The sequence below is a fragment of the Camelus dromedarius genome, chromosome 22 (assembly GCF_036321535.1).
Source record: "Camelus dromedarius isolate mCamDro1 chromosome 22, mCamDro1.pat, whole genome shotgun sequence".
In the NCBI taxonomy this organism is placed as follows: domain Eukaryota; kingdom Metazoa; phylum Chordata; class Mammalia; order Artiodactyla; family Camelidae; genus Camelus; species Camelus dromedarius.
In genome coordinates this window covers 31,546,614-31,570,741 of record NC_087457.1, presented here as the reverse complement: position 1 = coordinate 31,570,741, position 24,128 = coordinate 31,546,614, and the positions used below count along the sequence as shown (strand labels likewise).

The window sequence follows — 24,128 nt, the reverse complement described above, 5'->3', positions numbered from 1 at the left end:
TAATGGCAGCCACAGTTTAAGTAGTACGTAAAATTGAAATGTTTTAAATAAAATTTGGAAATGGATTGATTGCAATCTTAATTCACCCATGACCCAGTTGATGAGCGGCATTCTTCTGTGTAAAATATATTCCTAGTGTGTTTAAAAATTCTCAGCTGTGTCCCTCTGTCCTTCCCAAGTCAAATACAGATAAGTACAGAGCACAGGTAAATACAGTAATAGTCTTAATTCTGTTCTCCTTTGTTTTAGAAAGGTAAGACTTTGAAATTTAGAAGAACAATCAGTAATAACAGTTGTTTGCAGCGTTTATTTTCTTGTAGTTCTAGTGGCAGTGGGTTAGAAAGCAGATGGGTAGCCACCTTGGTCTCCAAATGGGCTTTTACAGAAAACGGCATTACGCCGAGCTTAATTCTACAGACAGCTGAGGACGCGGGATCTGTGCTTTATCAGTGTCCACACAGAAGGAAGTAGGGCCACCCAAGTTGTGTCTTAAAAACGATGGTTTTTGTTTCTTAAGTATGATAGCTTTAAACATTCTTAAAATACATATTCAGCCTTCTGCTCGTTGACAGTAACGTCTCTGTGAGCAGCACTGAGAGCAAATTCCTAACAGAAAAGTAGTATTACAAGAAGTAAAGAACTAAGAGAAAAAAAGGGGTGAATTATTTCTTATTGATAGGTATTTTGCATTTTTTGAAGCATGGAAAAAGTGGAATATTCTGCATTGCCTGGAGTCATAAAGATTCCAAAAGAATAGCAACCTGCAGTGGCGATGGCTACTGGTAAGTACTGTCTATGAAATCACACTGTTTGCAGAAGATACATTTGAATCACGTTAGTACATACGTTACACTATTCAATGAGATTCCATTGGTGCAGCTCTACCAATTCTCACAAGTGTTATTCATAAGCCCATATAGGCACATGAGACATTGCTGTATCAGTAATAAATAACAATAGAATAATGTTTAAAAATAAGTAAACCAACTACTACTTGCTTTCTAAATGAGAATAATACCCAAATTATAACTAAAATACTGTGAAACTTGCCCCAAAGAAACTTCAAGGACTTTTCACAGAGTCTAATTCTCACCCCATTTTTCAGGGAGTGGCCGAGGCTTAACTCTTATCGAAGCTCCTTAACATGCTTTATGCCGGATTTCTGTTAATTCGGGTTAATCGTATGACCATGGCTGGCGTGAAATTTACCAACCCTGAATAATATAATTTAGTCAAACTTCCATTTATGACTTAATTTTTGTCATATTTCAGTTTCCCAAGTGATTCAGGAGATATCTCATGCTCTAGAAACCTGTTGCCAGTAGCTGTTATTATTTAGAAAAGGATAAAGCAGCTTTGCAGGGAGGAATAAGGTAATGCTTGTGGCAAAGGCCTTTTTTTAGATGCTAACTACTCTGCCCTTGTGTTTCAGAAAGATTTGCTTTCTTAAATTCTATTGAGTCCCCAGAAAAAGTAGGTTTCCAAGAAGTATATGAAAGGGAAGGATTGCCTTTTAGTTTTAAAAAAAGGAAGTTTTCAGTCAGGTAGTGCCACCCGTTAGCTGTAGCACAGTCGTCTTTGCCAGTGGTACAGGCACTCATGGTTGTTAAGAAACAGTAAAGTGTTTCCTCTTAGGTTTTGCCACAGCCCACCCAGTTTTCTCATCCCGACTTTTTAATTTCAGTGGAAGAGACAGGAGTTGTGGCAATCAAAGATCTTTACAAGGAAGTTAAATTTTTCAGAAACAACAATATTGGTAATTTTTGCACTTGAAAATGACTGTTCGCTAATTGATACTTACCAAAATACAGAAGATGCGCCTAGGAGTTTCTGGACTAGGTGATATGTCATTAGCTCTACCGTGTATTTTCAGGGCACTGCTTGTTTGATAAACACCACGGTGTTTGACTAAACATTTGGAAGCATGGGTCACCAGCACTCCCCAGTAACCTCAAAAATTTTGATGGGCCTCATAATGTTTTAAAAGGGTCTTTTCCAGAGACTTTTTAAAACTTTGCGCTACGTTAAAATACAGGTTTTTGTTCCAAACAGAATCAGTAGCCCTTGCATTATATAGAAGGATATATATAGAACTTCCATTATTTTTTGCAGTGAAAGTATATGGGATTCGTTTTGAGAGAAGAGGTCCTCCGAATTTCTAGTTACACACTTAGAAAATGCCATGAAAAAGGTTACGACTTAGATATCTTGGACTTGGTGTAGTAATACATGCAGCCAGCACTATAAATGAGTGGTTTTAAACGTAGTTTCGAACTGTTAAATTTTGAAGCTGAAAATCTAATGCACATGTTACTTATATCATTATGTTTTAAAATATATGTATTAAACTGTTTTTCCTCAATTAAAATATTTTATAAGAAATAGTGTCTACATAAAAATTATCACCTTTAAATTGATTTAAGTGGATTACTGTGATTAATACTACGTGGTATAAATACACTTACTCATAATGGGCACTGTCATTAACAGACTACTTCAGATGTTCCCTGTGCTTTGGAGACGAGGTCTCTATCCTAAAACACTTCTGTTTGAATTATACAGTTCAGGCTTTCTTCCCTTGAATACTCTATTTAGAATGCTGTAATTTTCTATGAACATATTCTACTTAATTTCAGTATTATTCGAACAGTGGATGGTAAAGTCCTGCACAAATACAGACATCCAGCTGCAGTGTTTGGTTGTGATTGGAGCCAGAACAACAAGTAAGTACTTTTTTCCTGAAATAAGTAGTAATTACATTTCAGAGACTTTGAGTCATCATAAAGTTTAATGTTATTCCCATAGGAAGTATTCATCACTTTTTTTAGGAAATATTCCCCTTGCCTAGCCTTGTAATTGCATGTTTAACTTTTTATTCCATGAGGTTTTTACGTGATTTAGAAATATCGATTTCCTACTTTCAAACAACTTTCTGCTGCTTTAGGGAAAAGCATACGGCCAATTAACAACAAGTGGAAATCAGTCCAGTCTGTGTGTGGCTTCTACCAGGGAAACATGGCCCTTTGTCTAGAACCTTTTCGGCATCTGTGCAACGGAGGCAATGGCACTGTTCCCCGTGGCTTTCCATTACCCTCCACCTAATGCTCATGCCTTGGCACCGAGTGATTTCCCAAGATGTGGAACTTAGAATGGTTTTGAAAGGTCAGCCTTGCTTAAGAGCCTGGTATTTACCATATAAAGATCAGCTTAGATTTAAAAATTAATCCCAGTCAAACCTCCAGTAAAATTAATCCTTTAAGTCACTGCACTTCAAAGAATCTTGTGTTTCAAACCTCTCTCTGATGGGATATAAATTATATTTAAAAATTCAGACTTTCTCTAGATATTGTGAAAACGGTATGAATTATCATATACTTTTTCATCTTACAGGTGTAAAATATGCATGTTAAAGTAACAAAACCTTATTTCAGGTTGTTCTGAGTCAAATCACATATTATACAAAATGATGAGTCTGTATATTTCTTCTAAGAAAACCAGAAGAATTCACAACACACTGTTAGAGGTTCTGTGCTAACTGAGCTCACGACCTGGTCCTCCGCAGTCTTTCCCACCTCAGTGGCCTGAAAATGCAGACAAGTCCAGAGCCCTTGGCCTCTTCTCTTAGACCTGATAATCTCTGGATTTTCATTTCCCATCAGCCGTCAATTCCTGTCATATCCTCCTTCTAAATGTTCTTCTTTTTCCGACTATCCCCCTAGCCACTAACCCAGTGATACTTGTTTGATTCTGGGCTTCTGCAAACACTTTCTTAATCGGTTCCAGAATTCACATGTTTTATCCCCAGCCACTTCCTTTGTGTTCTCTAGGTTGCAGTCAGCGTGAGAGTTTAAAAATGAGAGTGTGAGCACAGCGTTTTACTGCTTGCATCCTTCAAAGGTGTCCCGCTGACTGTAGGGTAAGGTGCAGGATCTCAGCCAGCCCTACGAGGGAGGCCCTGCATGGCCTGCGGCTCCTCTGCACTTCAGTGTCTCAGTCCAGGCCTTGGTCCTCTTGTTCCCTGGACCCAGCCACACTGGCCCTCAGCTTCTATAACCAGCCAGTTCATTTTCACCCCAAGGCTTTCACTCATGTTACCTCTTTTATCTAGGATTCTGCCCCTCAGCCCACCCCACACAACCACCTGGGCTGGCGGGAGACAGCCTGTCCCCATCCTCAGCTCTCAGCTCTAAAACCACTTCTGCTTTAGAACAGTCTTCCCTGACCCTCATACAGGGTGAATTTCCCCTGTAGTGCAATATGTCTTAGTGTCATAAAATTAAGTTTTAGTTGTGAATTGGCTGCCTTACCCTCCAATGTACAAGCCCCATGAGACCAGCAACTGTTACCTATTTTTAGCAAAACATTGTGCTGCTAACCCTCTGCCTTAAAAAAAAGTAGATGTTTCATAAATATATGTTGAATATACAAATGGATAGAATTACCTGTATCTGATCAACAGAATAGTTCCACATTCTTATTTCTCTGGTTAATAAGAGTCTGGTTAATAAAAATTTGACCAGTTGGAAAAAAATTAGGTATTAATGCAATATGCTTTGTTGGTTAAGAAAGCTTTTTTAAAAAAAAAAAAAAGTCCTTTATACTGAACGATTATGTTTACTACAAAGCCTACCTAATAAATTTCATTTTTCATTTCAAAATTTCATTTTTATTTTAAAAAATCTTTTCTAAATGTTCTAATTGTTGTATTTATATTCCACTTAGCATCTTAGGAGATAAGTGAAAAACACCTTGAGTCTTATTCATATTTCTGAATTTATAATTTGGATGTGTGTATGCACATTCTTTGAATGTTTTATTTTTCATTTCTAAGATTTTATGTTTATGCATCTGCATATAGATATATACAAAAATATACTTGTGTATACATGTAAATATTTGTATTATGCAAAATACGTTTTCCCATCAGTGGGCCTTGGGCACACATAATCTACACATTTGCAGATCCACATGCCAGCTTTCAAACTGGTGTATTTCTGCATGTAGGCCTAAATAAATATAGATATCATAGCCTATGTGACAAAAATCAACAATTTGAAGTTTGGGGAAGGTTTTGATGACAATTGAGTCCAAAATGTGTAGCTTCCCCTCTTTGCCTTTAGAGCATGGAGACTGTTTATGTGATTGTTACTGTTCTTCAGGGAGACTGTTCTGGCAGGTACATGACTCCACGGGTCTGCCTGGTTCTCTAATTCCATTTGGAACAATATTCCAAGCGTGACCACTAGGGCACCAAATAAGAGCTTAGCTTATTTCACTCCCCTGAGAATGATGAGCCACTATCATTAAAAGATCCGACCCACCTGTTATATTTCTAGAGGATTCTTCTGTTCGATCAGTTAAGCATCTCAAGTTGGAGAAGCCATCAGAGAGAACTGGAAAACCAGGACTGTGACTTACTGTCAGATGACACAATGCTGATCAGGGAGGAGCTTCTCCAGCACATGTCCAGGGGAAACATTGCTGTTTGTACCCGAAGCACAAAAAAATTTACCAACGGTCAGGGCATGTAATAGTTAATAACTTCTTACTAACATTTAAGCACATCTTAATCACTCACCATTAGGGACCCTTCTTAAGACCCAGTGGTTGCAACATATAAAGGTCTGAGAAAAATTCAAGTTATGAACCTGGGCATTTTGAAAAAGAACTTACAGAAATATACCATTGTCTCTGGTCTAAGGTAAATAAAATAAAAATCCAACTGATCAAAAGGTAAACTTTTAATTGAGACACTCTGTGCTAGAGCAGTTTCTGTAAGAGATGTTCTTACTTAGGTGAAGTTTTAGTCTAACTTCATTAAGGAAGCAAAAAATTCTAGTTTTAGAAATTAGAACTGTGTACTTTTAAAAACTACCAATAATAACACTGTAAATCTACTACACATCAATAAAAATAAATACATAAAAACTACCAGTAACAAATGCCAGGGTTTTTTTTATTTTTTTAATGTGCTTTTGATGGTATTTCAGAGACATGATAGCCACTGGCTGTGAAGACAGAAATGTTCGCGTCTATTACGTGGCCACCAGCTCCGACCAGCCGCTGAAAGTGTTCAGTGGGCATACGGAGAAAGTGTTCCACGTTAAGTGGTCTCCTCTGAGGGAGGGAATCCTCTGCAGTGGTTCTGATGATGGGTATGTAGTTTTAGATTCTAAATTTCTACTCCTTAAAAATCATAAGCTTGTACTTTTCTAGAGCTTATTTATAAGCTCCAACTTGTATGTGAAAATATCTTAAATGTGTACTTAACCAGTAGGCAGTTAACAAGCATCTAATTGCATTTAACTAAAGGTAAGTTAAGTTTTCCCGTACTTAGATTATCATCATATTCGTGATTTCTGTTTCCTTATTTTCTTGCCATAGATGCTAATTTCTATCTTATTGGCAACAAAGTTAACAGAAAGGAAAATTGTAAAGGGATCTGTTGGGAAAAGGAAAAAGATAACAATAAATCTCTGTAAAATACAGAGAAGAGTTTGTTTTTTAATAAAGTTCTCATAGTTAACATGGAAAACAGCTGTACTCTGTTTTCATTAAGAACGGAATAATAGAAGATGATCATTTATGTTAGCATGAAGAGAAGGTATTTTAGAAATGGGAGTGATTTAACATTTCTTTTCTGGGTTTGTGAAAGTTTCTGAAAGCTTGTTTATATTTTATATCCAGACAAGATAGAATTGCATAGCATAATTTGGGCTATTTGAATATGAGATAAATTTAGGTAAGAAAAATCTCACTTTGTGCAAGTAAAAGTTGTAGTATATAGTGACCACATTGTCCTGGCCGAGTATAAGGGGAAAAAAGAAGAAAGAAGTCTTTTTGTATAAAGCAGAAAGAGATTATCCCTTAAAGAAATAAAAATATGTGATGCATCTCCTGTGAGTGTAATACAACCTTTGAAGTATTAATAGTTTGGTATTTGGGGGTTGATGTAAGTCTGTGACTGAAAGATTATTATGAATTGTCCAAGCGGAATTGGCATTTGCAGGTCTTAAATTGATTTTGAGTTCAAATTTTACTTCAGTAACATTTATACTTCATACAATCAGTAGATTCAAGTAATATGAATCCAGTTATATTTAAATCTTGTTCTTGATCTGAGAGCGATTCGACACTAAGCAACCTATTTTACTGACAAAAACATGAAGTGTTCTCTGTGTTGATAAAAGCAAAGATATGAATTGATTTTTCAAATAATAGCCATCAACCGACATGCTGTATTTTCATGATTTGCATATAATTTGAGTGCTCTTAAATTATTGTATCCCTGTTATTAGTCATTTTTTTTCTTTGGTTTTATCTGTTCTGGACATTTCATTTTAAGAAAGCAATTTTTTAAACATATAAACTGCAAAGTAATGTATTTAGTAAAGTAAAGTAAAAAAGTAAAGAAAAAAATGTATTAGAATAGGCTGGCTCTAGCCTAGTTAATTACTCATTTTTATTTTCTACAAAGAGGATCATAACATATCTTGAAACATAAATTGCTTTTTCAATACAATAAGAAATAATCATTGTCCTCCATTAAGAATATGTTAATACTTTAGATAAATCATAACTTGAATGTCATTGTACACATAATGTTCTGTTTTCAGTTCTGTTCGAGTCTGGGATTATACTCAAGATGCTTGCGTAAATATTCTTAGTGGGCACACCGCGCCGGTGAGGGGGTTAATGTGGAATACTGAGGTTCCGTATCTACTTGTCTCCGGCAGCTGGGACTACACTATAAAAGTATGGGACACTCGAGAAGGAACTTGTGTGGATACTGTGTACGATCATGGTGCAGATGTATATGGTAAAGTGTTTTTCATGTACTTTTAAATTTTGCTATATTGATAGAATTTCTGAGCAATACAGTGTTTTTCAAAGAAGTCTTACGGTGTTTGATTTTAAAATAGCATTTTTCTTATTGGAAAGTATATAAGCTTGTTACTTAAATATCAAAATACACAGAAGATAATAGAAAATACCATCAGAAATGATCAGAAGATAACTATGGTTAGCATTGTGGTGCCCATCTACCTCTGCAGAGAAATATATACAGACACACACACGTGCACGCACACACATACCCGTGCACATATTTACATGTATGGCTTGAATTTTTCTCCCTTACCTAACCATCACTCCAAAGGTAGGTCGTAAAACAGGAAATCAGTAATAACTTGGCTATGACTTATTTAACCATTCCTCTACCCTATACTTGGATGTTTAGAGCAATGTTTTATTTTTTAATATACTACAAAGGTTTTTTAACATAATCAAGTTGGGAATGGAAAATCAGATTTCTTATCTTTTACACATCACTTTATTCTCAATTGTAGCACCCTAAACTTGATGACATTAAGTAGGTGAATTAAGAATGCAAAAATGATTATTTAGAGCAGGTAACCCTAACCTCACCACTGTATCCATATGCTTTACCCAAATGGCCATGGCCTTTTAGTTACTGCAGTGTGGGGCTCAGTTTCCGAGAGAATCCCATTTCTGGACATTTGAAAATGAAAGGTCTCCAAGTCGTTATTTATCTTGTAATGAGAACGTCCATCCATCCATCCGTTAACTCACAGATTACTGTATATTCCGTTGTTATTACAGTCGGCTTGCTGATAAACCAACTGAAATGTAATTTGAACATTTTCATCCAGGACCATCTGCTTTCTAATAATCAGCTTTGTATTCATATCTACCAAATATGCCAAGTACTTTTTTTCTTGTATTATTTTCAGCCAAGATGGAAATGTTATTTAAAATGTAACCTCAATCCTGTGGAAGTGTTACGCAGTACATATAAATAAAAAAAATGTTTTTTCAGTGCTCTCTTTAGTAAATGGCTTTGCTTGTTCCATCAGGTCTGACCTGCCATCCAAGCCGCCCCTTCACTATGGCCTCTTGCTCCCGTGACTCCACAGTGAGACTCTGGTCATTAACACCTTTAATCACGCCCTTACAAATAAACATTCTGGCAGACAGATCTTGGGAAGAAATTATCGGGAACACTGGTATTGAAACTCTGCCTGTGTTAGAGTTTATTTCTAAGCACTGTCTCATAAGCACTCTTTTCTCACTGAGTGATGCCTGTTCTCCAGATAGCGCCATAGAACCAGGCACCCCTCCTCTGCTGTGCGGTAAAGTATCAAGAGATATCAAACAGGAAATAGAGAAACAAACTGGCAACCCTCGCGTGAAGAAACTGAGATGGTTTTCAGAATGTTTATCAGTAAGTATTATAGGAATTGGACGTGTATATTTCCCCTTTAGCCAACACGAATTATGACAGCTGTTGTCACTAAGTCATCACATATTTACACGTGTCATCCCAGTAGAAGAAAGCAAATGGAGAGTGGGAAGGGATAGACTGGGAGTTCAAAATTTGTAGATACTGACAGGTATATATAGAATAGATAAACAAGATTATACTATATAACACAGGGAAATACATACAAGATCTTGTGGTAGCTCACCAAGAAAAAAAATGTGACAATGAATATATGTACGTTCATGTATAACTGAAAAATTGTGCTCTACACTGGAATTTGACACAACATTGTAAAATGACTATAACTCAATAAAGAAATGTTTAAAAAAAGATGGAAAAAAAAGGAAGCAAGCAAACGGAAACTAGAAACAATAAATAAGACAAAGTATGGTTATTATTTTAATTTTTCAATTTAGATATGCCTGCATTATATTTTTGAAGATGTAAAATGCTGTGGGGTTTTTAATTAATTATTATATCTTTGGTTGTTCTGTATCAACTTTTTAGCCTCCAGGTGGCAGTGACAATTTATGGAATTTAGTTGCTGTGGTAAAAGGGCAGGATGAAAGCTTGCTTCCTCAGAACTACCGTAAGGGAATAATGCATTTGAAGCATCTGATTAAGTTCAGAATGGTAAGTAAAGGCTGCAAAGGGGATATACTCAAACAAAAGTCATTTTTGCCTTTTCACTATTAAAATATGAAAATTATTTTAATGTATATAATTAAAGTTGATAGACTGAAATGAATGAACATTGAGGAGATGAATCTTCAGTAAGAACTGGTCATGAGAGTGTGAATTATTTGGGAGCAGATTTGGGCAACCATGGTTTCCATTGGTTGAATCTTATGAAATTTTCCAAAGGTCCTTTGGAAAGCACTTGAAATGCTTTACCTTTACATGCTCGCCAGATGATTGTCCTGTGGGCGTTCCTGATTCTTGTCTCAGAGGCCTACTAGGCTATATTCTAGGACAGGTTTTGTAAAAAACTGATGATCTGTTTAGCTCTTAATTAATCTCAATACGAAACTATGAGTTACCTTTTACCAGGAGCAAAATGCAGTACCAACAACAAACCAGTCCTGGGACCAGAAAGAAGAAGAACTTTTATATTTGCAGGGAAATAATGTGTAACTGAACTGCTGGACCATGAGGAGAATGATGCCAGCAGGGTGGATTCGATATGACGAGAAGCAGTTATTTCCATAAAGAAGTATTTTCTTGAATCACAGACTAAACACCCAGTGACTATAATAGTTATCTATTAACTGGATAAAGCCAATTAGAGTCAGCCAGTAATTTTTAGTCTTTATTAAAGGCCTTTATATGTTTTTTCACCGTTATATACTGTTTTATCATTCACAACCTTTTGGCCCCTGGACTCCCGGTGAATTTTAAGAAAAATGGATTTAGCCTCTTCCCACTCACACTAGACACATCCAGGCTCTGCTCTCCACCACACCAACATCTTGTCTTTAAAGGGGTATTATATTTTATAGAGGAAAAGCATTGATTTTTTAAAATATCTAATTTCCAGTGCTGTGTGCTTATAAAATATTTATCTATGTAATAATGCTTTTACGCTTTTATAATCACCTGTTATCCCCCATGCTTCTATAATCACCTGTTATCCCGCATGCTTGTGTAACAAAATTTAGGAAATTTCATTCTCTTTTTAACCAGTCTGAAGCCCAAGAACTAACCACAGTCAAGATGTCTAAATTTGGTGGTGGTATTGGTGTCCCGACTAAAGAGGAGAGACTGAAGGAAGCTGCTGAAATACACTTGAGATTGGGACAGATCCAGAGATACTGTGAACTGATGGTTGAACTTGGAGAGGTAATGTGTGATTAAAGCAAAATGAGAGTTTAACACAGTGTTCTAAGTATTAGTTAAATCCTAAATAGTAAACTCATCTTTTTCCAGGTCTGGTTGGCTCTCTGCCGACCTGCTAGCAGGTGTAGACCTTAGAACGGTAGCTCTGCAGGTGACAGCCCAGGCTGGCAGCATCAGCATTGCCTGGTGGCCTGGGAGACCTGCGTTTCCCTCCCAGACCTACAGAATCAGGAACTCCGGGGGTGGAGCCCAAGTTCATGCTAGTCAGAGCCCTCCAGCTTGTCCTCACACAGGCTGATGTCTGAGAACCACTGCTCCAGGCTAGAGTCTTTGAGTCCTAGAAAATCCATGTTGGCGAATTTGCTCTCAGTGGATTCCCCTTGCTAATACCGTTTGTTGTAACTCAACCCCACACTGGACGGAAGAAGGGTCTACTCTGAGGATCAGCTGGCGGGAGGTGCTCTGCAGGCATGCCCTGATCTTGAAGGCGCACCAGCTCAACAAAGCAGTTTTCCAGGAAGGTCAGGGTGAACCTGCTCTATTAAATTTCAGGGTGCTGGCTACCTTGGGGAGGTGGGTGGTGACTGAAACAGAGCAAAACAGAGGAGGGGCTTCTGTTTCTTGATCTGAGAGCTGGTTACATAAGTGTTTGCAGTTTGTGAAAAGTTACTGAGCCTTTCATGTTTCTGCATGTGCATTTTGGTTCAGCAGAAATTCCCCATCCATCCAGGAAAAAAAAGATTAGAATGGCGTGGACTCATTTCATGGCAGATAATTTTTGAAAAGCTCTAGGTTAATCAGTTTTATAATTACAAAGCATGATATTAACAGTACTTATAAATGACATGAAGTAAAACTAAGCAGTGACATTACATTAAAATAGATCAAAATTAAACTTGTCACCTTTGTATTCTCCATACATTAGACACAAACAATGAATTACGGTGCTTGACCTAAAATAATGAAGTGTGCCATTTAAAAATATTATTGAAAAGGGATTGCAAACTAAAAAAGTATTTAGTTTAGAGCAATGTAAAAATTTTTGTATGAGGAAATAAAGATATGACTTAAAAGTTACTTTTTTTAACAGGACACTGCTGGAAAGAACATCTTATCAAAAAGTAAACCAAAAAAATAAATAAATTTGGTGGAACAGTGTAATAATTTATCTTTCTGAGTTCTATATTTAGGTATATACAATTTTAAACTATATATAATTCCAGTGTAATTAAGGATAAGTTAATCAATTGTTTACTTGTGGAGCTGATAATTTTGTTGTGCAATTTCATCAATGGATTTAATGATCCAAAAAGCTGTGCTTTTTTACCCTCTTTAAAAACTTACTGTCGTTCATGATCACCTCCTTATAGTTTCTATGTCTGTAAAATTAATAGTATGAGATTAGGAACATTTAATCTTTTCACTTATAACACATGATTTTATTGGAAGAGCTTGGTGATTTCAAAATTAACTTAACCTACATTTCAACTTCTTTCTTCCATTCACCCCCTACTGTAATAAAGACAAATTTCCCCTAAAACCATAATTATAAATATTGCAGTATTAAAAACTCCCTATTTAAAACTGAACCTATTACTTTCAGGCTAATTACCAATTTTCTAGCCTTACTTGTAGTAGAACTCTCCTGTTTGGGAGAGCTTTAATTAAAAAGAAGTTTTGATTCATGTAGTGATATTTCAGAATATTTTCTCCTCAGTTCCTTTGTAGACTTGAATTCAGCAAAATCTGTATTTTCATGTAACAATCACAATCGGCCTTAATTGAACAGTGAGCTTCTTTTGATAGTGATCTAATTTTTAAAATATGAAGACAGGCACGTCAATTATAATGGGAGAAATGCCAATAAATAAAATTTATGAAAATAAGTAGGGAAAAATAAAAATAGAAATAAATATCTTATTTGTTAAATGTAAGTAACAGTGAAATAAAAATTTCTGTATATATGATTTTGAGCGTAGAGTGCAGAGTCTGGTGTTGTACTGGAAGGTGAGTTAGTGTATTTTTCATACTGTCCCTTTCCCCCACCTCCTTTCTCACTCTCTCTGCCCCCCAATCTCTCTCTCTTTTTCTCTAGGCTTGAGATTTTCCCTGCTAAATTATAGAATTTATATATCTTATGCATTTTAAAGTATAATAATATGTGTACTGTATAGAATGCATGAGATAGTATAAATATTCCTGGAAATCCAAACACTCTAAAAGCACTCAAAAAACTTGTGGTATAAATATGAATTCATTTAAAAATTCTGTAAAGAGTTAGACCGAACAATCAAAGTGGGTGTGTTTCTGCTTTGCTTTCTCCGGTTCTAGTGGGACAAAGCCCTCTCAGTTGCACCAGGGGTCTCTGTGAAATACTGGAAGAAGCTGATGCAGAGGTAAGGCGGAGAGTGCGTGTCCAGACAGATGATCTAAGATTTGTTAAAATAGAGGCAATGTCTAAGTATGATAGTAGCTTTTGAGATTTTTTTTTTTACTTTTAAGTTGTTTTAAACGATAATTTTTATCTCCTTATACAATAAATTAAACGAATCAGTCATAAGTCATTTTGGTGTTCTTTATCTGCCCTGACATCTGATAAAAGCAGTGGAAGGCAAATTTCCTTGAGTTGGTGGAAGAAATGACAGATCAGGCAACATACTCACTGGTTAATGTATTGGTATTGAAATGTAAGTGGTAAGACATTTTGAAGGTTACGAACAGTTCATGAAATATTCTATAAACAATCTCAGAAATTCTCTCTGTAGATACTAATTCCTGCCATGTCCCCTACATGGACATAAGGTGGGTGCTGATGGTAAAGAAGAGTCTTACCCCTGAACACGCTTGACTAAATGTCCTTGTTCTGGAACGCAGTAGAGGGACACAGTTTTCCTCTGAGTGCATTGGTTTCCTGGGGCTGCTGTAACAAAGGACCACAAACCCAGAGCTTAGAACAACAGAAATGTGTTCTCTCACGGTTCTGGAGGCTAGAAGTCTGCCGTCAAGTTATTGGCAGGGCTGCTTCCTGCTGGAGGTTCGGAGAGAGAATTAGGCCCATGCTTGTGCCCCTGGCTTCCTGTGGTCATCGACAGTCCTTGGCTCTCCAGCCTCTGCCTTGTCTTCACGTGGCATTATCCCACATGTGGGCCTCTGTGTCCAAATTACCCTTTTGTTTTTTTTAATAAAATGCCAGTCGTATCAGATTTCGGGTTTACCCTAATCCAGTATAACCCCGTCTTAACTAATTATGTCAGCAAAGGCCCCATTTCCAAATCAGGCCACATTCACAGGTACTGTGGTTTAGGGTTTCAGCGTACCTTTTGAGGGGGGACACATTTCAACCCATAACAGAAGACTATTCTCTGTTCTGTTCTGTTTATTCATTCCACAAACATTTAGTGCTCACTACATGCCAATGACTGTGGGGTTCTATTTAATGAGTAGCTACCTTGCTTCTGGCATTAAAAATAAAAGTTTGTTTTTTGTTTCACGGGACATGGTTTAGAAAACAGATTCCACTGTGGTTCACACGTACTGATAAAATCAATCAGAGGCTAAACATGAAATCCAGAAGGATTAACGCGTGAGCCTTGGGAAAGTGGGCTGTTGCCTCGCACTTACTGTCCCCAAATCAGTTATGCAACAGGTTGGCTCCAGCCCTCAGACTCCAGGCTCCTTATCCTAAACTCTAAGAATCCAGAGTCATTCTGAGCTCACGTCCCCTCACTGCACAGCTGTAAATGTCATTGCTCCCACTGAATCTTGAATACAGTCCACTTAGCAGAGGATATTTATTTAACAAAACAATTTTGTTTCAACGCGAGAAGCAAAAAATCTTTTCCATTTATCTTTGAAAACCAGCGCCCGATTTTCTCTGTTCCCTGCTTCACGTGGTGGCCAGAAAATCATCTGCCTGCAACTCATAAGTTTATGTTTTATGAATCCAGCCATTCAGAGAGATTGATTGGCAGTCTCTCAGTTGTAGCTCCAAATGAATTGAAGACTTAAGAGTGAATGATGCAAACAACATAAAAAGTACCTACTACACACACCCAAATGTTGGCAATTGAAATGTAGTTTAATGCACTTGCCAGCATAAATTAAATATACCTGATTAGCTTTCAACAGAACTGAGGTTCAGTATTAAGCGTGGAATTAACAAGGCTGGTCCGTGAGAAAGTACCTGGCACTTAGATCGGGTAAGAGAAACAGAGACAGACAGACAGACGGACTGTGACAGCTACAGAATGACACATACATATCCTTCATAATCTCCAAGATCAGGTCCCCTCTCCCCTCACGTATCTGGAACATTGTTTTTCTTTACACTACCTTGCTGGGGGCAATGACAGTATTCTGCATTTTATTATCGATATTTATGTTCTTGTATTATTCTTTTTAATGATTTTGAGGCTACCTGCATTTAGAGGCTTTTTATTCATTCTTGTGCTCACAAAAATATTTAAAATTATCTCTCTTTAATGAATGGACACCCACATGTGCATAATCCAATTGAGAGTAGATATGTCACATAATAGGCTCCATTTATCTTCAGAAAGATATAGTCCCCATTTTAATAAATAAGCTGCATTGATTTTAAGACCTGAAATATTCAGTGCATTTATAATACAAAATTATATAATGTTCTGAGGGAAAACAAGTACCTATAGTATTTATTATATCAGGAAACTTTTGTCTTCCAAATACAACGTGGTTATAAAATCGAAGTCTTTGTGAAATCTGATTCAAATTTTAGATATTTTAAGTATTTCAGAAAATCTCAGCCCAGAACCTTGAAATCAGTATAGTGTAAACAAATTGTTGTTGTCTTATTAGGAGAGCGGATCAGTTAATCCAGGAAGATAAGGATGATGTCATTCCATACTGCATAGCCATTGGTGATGTGAAAAAATTAGTCAATTTTTTAATGTCAAGAGGTCAGCTTAAAGAAGCCCTGCTTGTTGCACAGGTACAACCACATAACTGCAGGGGCTGCACCCGCTGGGGGGCGGGGGGCGCACGGGGTGGGGGTTGCGTCGAATGACAGAGTGAAGTCGTAGATGGCTTGGCTTCGGCCCACCTCCCGGCCTTCTTTCTCGACATCTCAGCTACGCTGTCTTTGCTCGGGTCACACTGAGCTCATTTTGGATCTTTAAACGTACAAGCATCCCTGAACTCTGACCTACTCTACGCTCCTGAACGCTATGTACACTTGAACCGTTTACTTGGAGCTTCATGTTGGTATTCACAGTGGAGTTCACCAGTTTTTCCTTCTCAAATTCTGAGGCTATCTCCAAATTGTAATATAAGTTTCAAACATGATTTAAGTATACTTCGTTCAAAACAGTATTCTGAGATTGGTCAGTTATCCACAATTAGCTAAAGATTTATTAAACGTTGTGTTAAATCCCAGGCTGCTTGTGAGGGAAACCTGCAAACCCTGCACGTCTCTACACCTAAAGGATCTTGGTGTTCCGATGACACCTGCAAGGAAGACTTCAATGAGTGAGCGACTCAGTCTTTGTTTGGGGTCAATTTTTGTGTGTGTGTGGCTGGTTTCCCTTTAGGAGCTTTTGAGGGCCATGTCATTCACCCTTCTTTATACACAGAGGACTTGGCTGTCTCATTCCTCAACCAGGTTTCTCACCACCATCTAGTACCATCACAGCATCCCTCCCTAGATGTGCAGGGAAACGCCAGGCATGTAGACACAGCCTACGCACGATGTGTACAGCTTCCAGAAAAGCAGGCTGCATTTCAGGAGAAGCTGAGTCCTTAAAAACTGACCAAACCTGCTGGGGAGGAGGGGACAGTAAAGGTAAGATTAGTGTTTCACTGTAGACTCAGAGTAGTTAACATCTTGGTGACATTGCTCACCATGCACAACCCAGTATTAGTGTCTAGAATTACATTAAGGCCCCTTTTAAAGATGAAGTCCAAATACTTTCATTTTTAAAAGAAATGGAAATTGGGATTCTTTAGCCTTTTGACTTTTTTCAAATTTAATGTACCTTCCCCCACATCCTCTCTTAGCTCCTGTTATTACCCTAGAAAATAGGATATTTAAATGTTTAGGATATTTATCAAGTAAAAAACATGATCATAAAATGTTAAGCAAATAATGTGTTAGGACTAACGTATTCCTTTCTGGTCCTTTGCTGCGATCCTCTGCCATTTCTAAACTTGGCATTTTAAAGATCTAACATAACCACCCCTATTCCGATCGCCACCTAAATTTTGAGAAGTTTCAGTTCAGCCTGTAATTTCTCTAAGGTTAGCTGCCTCTGTAGCTGACTGAGGCATAAATTATTGAGCGTAGGATGGGAAATTCTGAGAATTAGGCTTTTCTTCTGAAATAAGAAAAATTGGAGGAGGGGGAGGTGGCTTCTCAGCTCATCTACTAAGAAAGACTGTGTTCGTGATATTTCCCCCCAGATCAGGCTTTATACCTAAACCAAGAATGTCACATTGAAGCCTGGTTAGTCCCTTAATCAGCTTCTTGTAAAAAGGCATCAGTTCACTTTCATGACGGAGTCCTTGTTTTTGTATCGACTATGTGTACTTTTTCTTCCCAGACTCCTGCAGGAAGCCTGCAAAGAGCTGGCAGACTGGTATTTCCAGGAGGGCCGAGCAGTCCTGGCCGCGTGTTGCCACCTCGCTGTAGATAATATTGAGGTAAAACATTTCAGACTTGTTCATGTGAATGAAAACTCCCAAGATGTGTCATGGTGTTTGAGGCGAAGATATACGGTGACTTTCTGTGTGACATCTAGCTTTGCACGCTTTCCATGCCTGAGCGATTACGTGCCTGATAAACACAGATGAACTCTACAGACTAGAAGATCTTTTATTTATCTGTTTATTTATTTCATCGCAAGATACACAGTTGTAGCAGCCTTTTTTTTTTTTTAACTTTAAGCGTCTCATCATAGATGAGAAGCAGTAGTGTGGCAAGGGGGAAAATCATTGCAGTTAAACTCAGAACACCTGTTTTGAAAGCAGTTATTTTAATAAATACTTTAGTATATTCTTCACAAGTTATGTTTTTAAGGTATTTTCCTTTGACCCACTAATGTAATAAACCATTAAGTGCAGATATGGATTCTATTTTGCATGTATCTTTAGATATATTGGCCTTAAGGGATAACTGATCTTCATTATACACTATTGAAGAAGATTTTCAGAATTTGTGTATTTTTTTCTGATAGAGACTGAAGGAGACTTTGAGGATATTGCAGAGAGACTGCTATTAATTAATTACAAAATATGAGTGAAAGTTCTAGAACTCTTAAATTCCGATCTTATAAAATTGCCCGTATGTCCCTTTATCAAAGCTTTTCCACCTGAGAATTGTAGTTGCTCTCGCATAAGTACCTTATAGAAATACTACACTCAACATTTCATAAGAATAACTGACCGTGGGTTAATACAACTTTATCATCTTTACGAGCTTGGCGGGGAATGCTGATCCTACCCAGCATCTATGAAACTGAAGAAGTTGTTTTCTTGTTGCGCAAGCTGGCGATGGCGTACCTGATCCGTGGGAATGAACTGGAGCTGGCCATCTCTGTGGGCACAGTCCTGGGAGAGCCTGCAGCCCCGGCCACCCATTATGCCCTGGAGTTACTGGCAAGAAAATGCATGATGATTCCAACGTGGTAAGCACTTATAAATCCAAAGAATCGTTTCCTAGTGATGGAATGAACTTTTAAAATATTGTAAGTTGCATTCCGTAAGGCGTGTTGGGAGAATATAGGAGCTCCTTTTAAATAAGAGATTAGATTGTGGGAGGAAATGGTGCAATGAGTATGAATTGATAGTAAGAACTACCATGGTTACATAATGAAATCTCCCATCACTCATTCTGAAGTAGCCCAGTTGCAGTTCGTACTATTTCAAGGGCATAAAGCATCACAAGACGATAACATGGCCTTCTTAAAACTATTGGGACCACACATTCCCACATTTTAAATTCTGCGTATCTACACTCTTTCTTGTCAGATCCTGTGTCCTGGTTCAAGGGAGAAAATAAATCCACTTTCATAACAGAGAGTAGTAAAAAGGTGGCGTAGCTGGAAGCCTGGAACCCACTCGGGCGGCTCTCTAAGGCAGACCCTGGAAAGTCCCCGGGGAACCTGGGTCCGCAGCTCAGAGCAGCTGTCCCTCCTGTCTCCTCTGGGCCCTGTGCTCAGGGCAGACAGCCCTTCACCGTGGAGGAAGGAGACGGTGCTGTTGCTCAATAGATATTTGTTGAATAAGGATGATTTTAGACATCTGTCTTCTCTTTCCTCTCTTGAACCTCGAGAGGTTTCTAAATAAGCTTGTCTGTCAGGACTTTCATGTCTCCCCGCTGTCCACCCCAGGCACACACACAGCACTCTTAAGATGGAGCTGTACAGGCCACTGTGGACACTAGAGGATGCTGGTGGTAATCCTCGTCACAGCTCACCAACACTTCTGTCCTGCTTCCTGGGTCCCCGTGCTTGACGTACAGCAACTCACCAGGCACCGTGCAGTGGGGACTGATTTGCCTCAGGTCTCAGTAAATGCTGGAACCGAGGCTCAGAGCCGCATAAACTGGCTCCAGTTTGCACTCTTAGCTACTGTTGTCGTCACCTGGGGCCACTGTCACAAATACTGCATCCTGGGTGACGTACAAACGGGAGAGATTTGTTTCTCAGGGTTCTGAAGGCTGAGAAGTTCAAGACCACAGCACGGGCAGGTTTGGTGTCTGATGAGAGCTGGCCTCTGGGCTCCTCACTGGCTGTCGTTTTGCTGTGCTCCCGTGGTGGAAGGGGTGAGGCTCCCTGTGGCCGCTTTCATCAGGGCACTGATCTCATTCACTGGGCTCTGCTCTCATGACCCAGTTCCCTCCCAAAGGGCCCCCCCCAATACCATCGCACTGGGGGTTACAGTTCAACATAGGACTTTTGCGGGGACGCAAACATTCAGTCTACAGCAGCTGTCACACCACGTCACCCCCTCATCCGGGGCTAAGTCAGGAAAAGAGCAGGGCTTCCCAGTGTCCTCTTTTGTTGGCTCTGCTGGCTTCACAGTGAATCAGGAATCTCTGAGTTTTTCTAATTTTAACCCTTATCTGTGATACCAGGCTCCCTCCCCGCCCCCCCCCCCCCCACAATGTAGTGGTGGGTACTCCGCCATCACCTCACGCAAACTTAACTAAGTGTCTAATGCTGATCATCCTCTGAGAGGACCTGGCTCCCTCTCTCAAGAACTGTGGTGGTTGCCTCAGACCCATGGGAAAGCGTGCGGTCTCACTCAGACTGTTCACTCACGAGGGTGACTGACTGCTTAAAGCCGTTGTCTAATTCCAATAAAAGGTGGTTACTTTTTTTAAAAAGTAAAGGCAAAAAGTAGCAAAACATAAAAAGATTACCAGGTTTCTATGTACGAGAAACCAGGATAAAGTTCAGACTCTGAAATGCATGGTGCTAATCAGGTTTATTTCCGGAGGAAACCTATAACCCCTGTGGCTCTTACTAGAGCTCCACAAATTTAAAAAAATTAAGATAGCTGCATTTTTTCAAGAGAATATAATTTTAAAAAATTGGGGGTGGGGAGGTAATAAGTTTTATTTATTTATTATTTTTTAATGGAGGTACTGGGGATTGAACCCAGGACCTCATGCATGCTAGGCATGCACTCCACCACTGAGCTATACTCTCTCCCAAGAGAATATGATTTTGTAAACCAAGAACACTTCGTGTTTTTTACATTTACTGGTAAAAGTTTGCTTTTTCTCGGTTCTCATTGCATATTCATGGTTTTCACATTCATTTTCTTTTTAGCTTTCCATCTGTTGGATACAGGTATTATCCAGTTTTATTAAAATGTTTAATTAAAGTTTATATATCATTTTGTTTTCTTTTTAGAATATCAACTCTTTACCAAGAAAAATGATCACTAACTGTTTTTGCTTTATTGTTTTACAGAATGTCAGTTCATTTATATAATTTCTATAAAACCTAACTACAAAGTAATGAGAATGGTTCCTGTAACCTAGATGCAAAATCACTCATGATTTTATACTTTAAATTTGTATAATAAATGAACTGTGGCTTTCTGCAATAAAACAATAGTTAACTCAGCTAAGCAAATTAAAATCCCTGTTTAATAGTGAAATTTAAGAGTTTAGATGATTTGTCTGCTGTATATTTCCTCTGTTGTCTACTGAATTTTCAGTAAATAGTGAATTAGACCGAGTGGATAAAATTAGTTAGCATTGCTGTAAATTTCACTGTGTCAGGATATAATTCTAGGGTAAGAAAGTCAGGTTTTTGTCTGAAGTTCATAGATGTTTAAGTAGAATTTTAGCACAGGTTTTTTATGCGGTATAAAACCAAATGATAATTTCTATATTCTCATGGACATTATTAAAAACTGCTATTAAATGTTAGTATCAGAAAACATAAAGGCATTTATTCTTTTTAGCAAGAACAGATGAATTACTCTAATTTGGAACCTGTAAAAACACCCACAGATTTAATTGCCCAATGATGACAGAAGATTTGACACACATGGATTATCTCTGTTCCTGTTCTGTGCTCTATTCTTTATTAAACAGCTCTGAAATTTTTTAAAATAACTTATGTACATGAATGACCGATGTAGATTTTTCTGAAGGCTTCACAAAAGAGGTGGAGGAGGATTTTGCTCTGAGTCCACGCACAGCCTTGTGACTTAACGTGTGGATTATTGCCTGTTCTAAAGTCATGCTGCGTGTCTATGTATCAGTTTTGTGAAAACTGAATAATAATATCTTAACCCATTAAAAATAAGTGAGGTCTCAGTTATGAGGCATAAAATCCAAACCTCCTCACCTAGTGATTTTTGAAAATGATTTTATGTACACTATCTTAATGTAAAATTAAGTTCATGCATTTTTAAATGTCTTATTTTAAAAATGATTTATTCCAGTGATTAAATCTTTAGCAACCATGTCAGAAAAGTACACTTCTATGTTTGATTCCCACCTAAAGTTTAAGAAATATGCAGACTACCCAAATATCTAAACTTAAAGTATCTCAGTATCCCCTAGATTTCATGAGCTGGAAAATGCAGGTGTCCGCTGTTGGCAGGTATACCAGAAGCTGATGAAAATTAGCTCTCACGGAGTTTGCTTCATTGTTCGCTCCAGAGAACACGTCTCACACTACTTAGTCTGGTTAGAGAATTAGTCTATTGTAACAAAACTAACTGTAAACATGTAAAGACTCAGTTTAGATTTTTAAAAAATATTTAGGATTTTCATAATATATTTTTCCTTCATGCCCGTTGGTTTCTGTAACCTGCATTTCTAGGAGTTCCACTGTTAAGTAGAAATCAGTGCTGTTTATGAAAACAGAAAAGCAAGGGGAGTGTGATAAGGATCTTCTTCCTTTGAAATAGCTCTAAACCGGTATTTTTAGATTTTTTCCCTCATTGACGTTTCCCCTCTTGTTGTGTGAATAGGAACTTGGCAGCCGATCTCCTCCTCATGACTCCTGACAATGAACTGCAGTTAGTCAAGCTCTGTGCTTTCTGCCCCGGCTGTGCTGAAGAGCTGAACGATCTTCATGAGAAGGTGCGCTGGGGACACTAAGTGTCCTGGTCTGGGGTGCGGGCTGCGATGTCATCAGTGTTGGGTTCGGTCAAATAGGGACTCCCACAGAGAAACAGAAAAACGGTCCCCTCAGGACCCTCTTATAAGGAGAACAAAAATTGCAACAGTAAGAAAGCATTTATGAGTTTCTGCTATATGCTTGGAACTGTTCTAAATTTTCACATCTATCATTATTTACTCAATTCTCATCAAACCCTGGAAAGCAAGGGGTGTTGTTCCTAATTTAGAAAGAAAGTGAACTCAGAGAAGGTGAGGAACTTGCTTTAATGAGTTATTGGTGCAGCGACCCCCCTTCCCACGCCCTTTCCACTCGCATCTTGAGGTACCTTGAGGTACACGTATGCTGACTTTTTACAAATAGGCAACTTAGGCTCTTAAAAAGAATTAATGAAGTATAATGAAATTTGCATGCATTATTCTAAAGTACTTTTTAAAAATGCTCCTTTACAGAATATGGGAATTTATATAACAAGATTATATATAAAAACAACTAAAATGTTCAGCCAGAGGGAGATGGTTTATATAAATTACAATACATTTCTATATTTCAGTGCTGTTAATCCATAAAAAGATCATGAAGTTCTATTTTTACTGATGTTGGTAGATGGCTATGAAACAGGTAAACAAAAAGCAGATTATAAAACTATGCACACATCATATCCTTTTCATTTTGAGAATTAACTGTGTATGTATTTATTGTATTTATAGCATGTTTTAAAAGATCCATACAGCTCTTATTAGAACCCCAAAGGATAGAAGTAAAACATTTTCTCGTCTTTAACTGAAAATAACGAAATTTGTTTCACTTACATGAGCCTTGATTTTCCCCACAGTGGGTGAGTGGCCCTATTCATTCAGCGAGGCATAGTTGCTGAGTATTGTGTTAATCCAGGTAGTGTGTGTGAGTGAGTGCGTGTGTATATGTGAGTGTGTGTTTTTGATATCAGGGAACATACTTGTGAAAGGATAAATGTTCAAAGTTACCAATGGCTTGTGAGACTATGGGTAATTTTAACTTCTTTATACACTTCTTATTCTGTGAATCACTTTTTAAATGAGCTGTGCTTTGCTTTATAAGCATGACAAATAAAAGCTATTTTTTGTTGAGATTAAAATGCATATGGAAAGAGGCAGGAGTGTTTTGTTTTCTTAAATTATGCTTGACATTTACTGTGTAGTGTTTCAGCGTATGCTAACATTTCCTCTGAGGCCAGAGATGGCAGTGTTAGTATTGAGGCCAAGAGAAGCTAACTACTCGTCTGTGTTTATAAAACTGTTGGTGACGGGACAAGCATGGTGCCCACTGGTCTTTTCATCACACGTTCTAAAAGGATATAGTTAGAGTCACTAATGACTCCTTAGAAAGACTAGTTATTATGTGTAAAG

General features: G+C 37.9%; 1 protein-coding gene across 10 annotated transcripts in view; it reads left to right on the top strand.

Annotated features, from left to right (window-relative positions):
• The window catches only part of WDR17 (WD repeat domain 17), a 65,828-nt gene that overhangs the window by 26,374 nt on the left and 15,326 nt on the right, over positions 1-24,128 (top strand). For 6 of the 10 annotated variants that reach the window (XM_064477588.1, XM_064477587.1, XM_064477585.1 and 3 more), the window contains 14 exons: positions 700-782; positions 2,637-2,723; positions 5,991-6,155; positions 7,617-7,819; positions 8,877-9,244; positions 9,791-9,916; positions 10,967-11,122; positions 13,451-13,515; positions 15,956-16,088; positions 16,533-16,624; positions 17,695-17,794; positions 18,638-18,777; positions 20,929-20,949; positions 22,592-22,703. In XM_064477588.1, coding sequence (XP_064333658.1) covers positions 700-782; positions 2,637-2,723; positions 5,991-6,155; positions 7,617-7,819; positions 8,877-9,244; positions 9,791-9,916; positions 10,967-11,122; positions 13,451-13,515; positions 15,956-16,088; positions 16,533-16,624; positions 17,695-17,794; positions 18,638-18,777; positions 20,929-20,949; positions 22,592-22,703 — 1,851 coding nt within the window. The remainder of the gene's footprint in view (positions 1-699; positions 783-2,636; positions 2,724-5,990; positions 6,156-7,616; positions 7,820-8,876; positions 9,245-9,790; positions 9,917-10,966; positions 11,123-13,450; positions 13,516-15,955; positions 16,089-16,532; positions 16,625-17,694; positions 17,795-18,637; positions 18,778-20,928; positions 20,950-22,591; positions 22,704-24,128) is intronic. The other 4 variants (XM_064477591.1, XM_064477592.1, XM_031440350.2 and 1 more) reach the window with 4 other exon arrangements.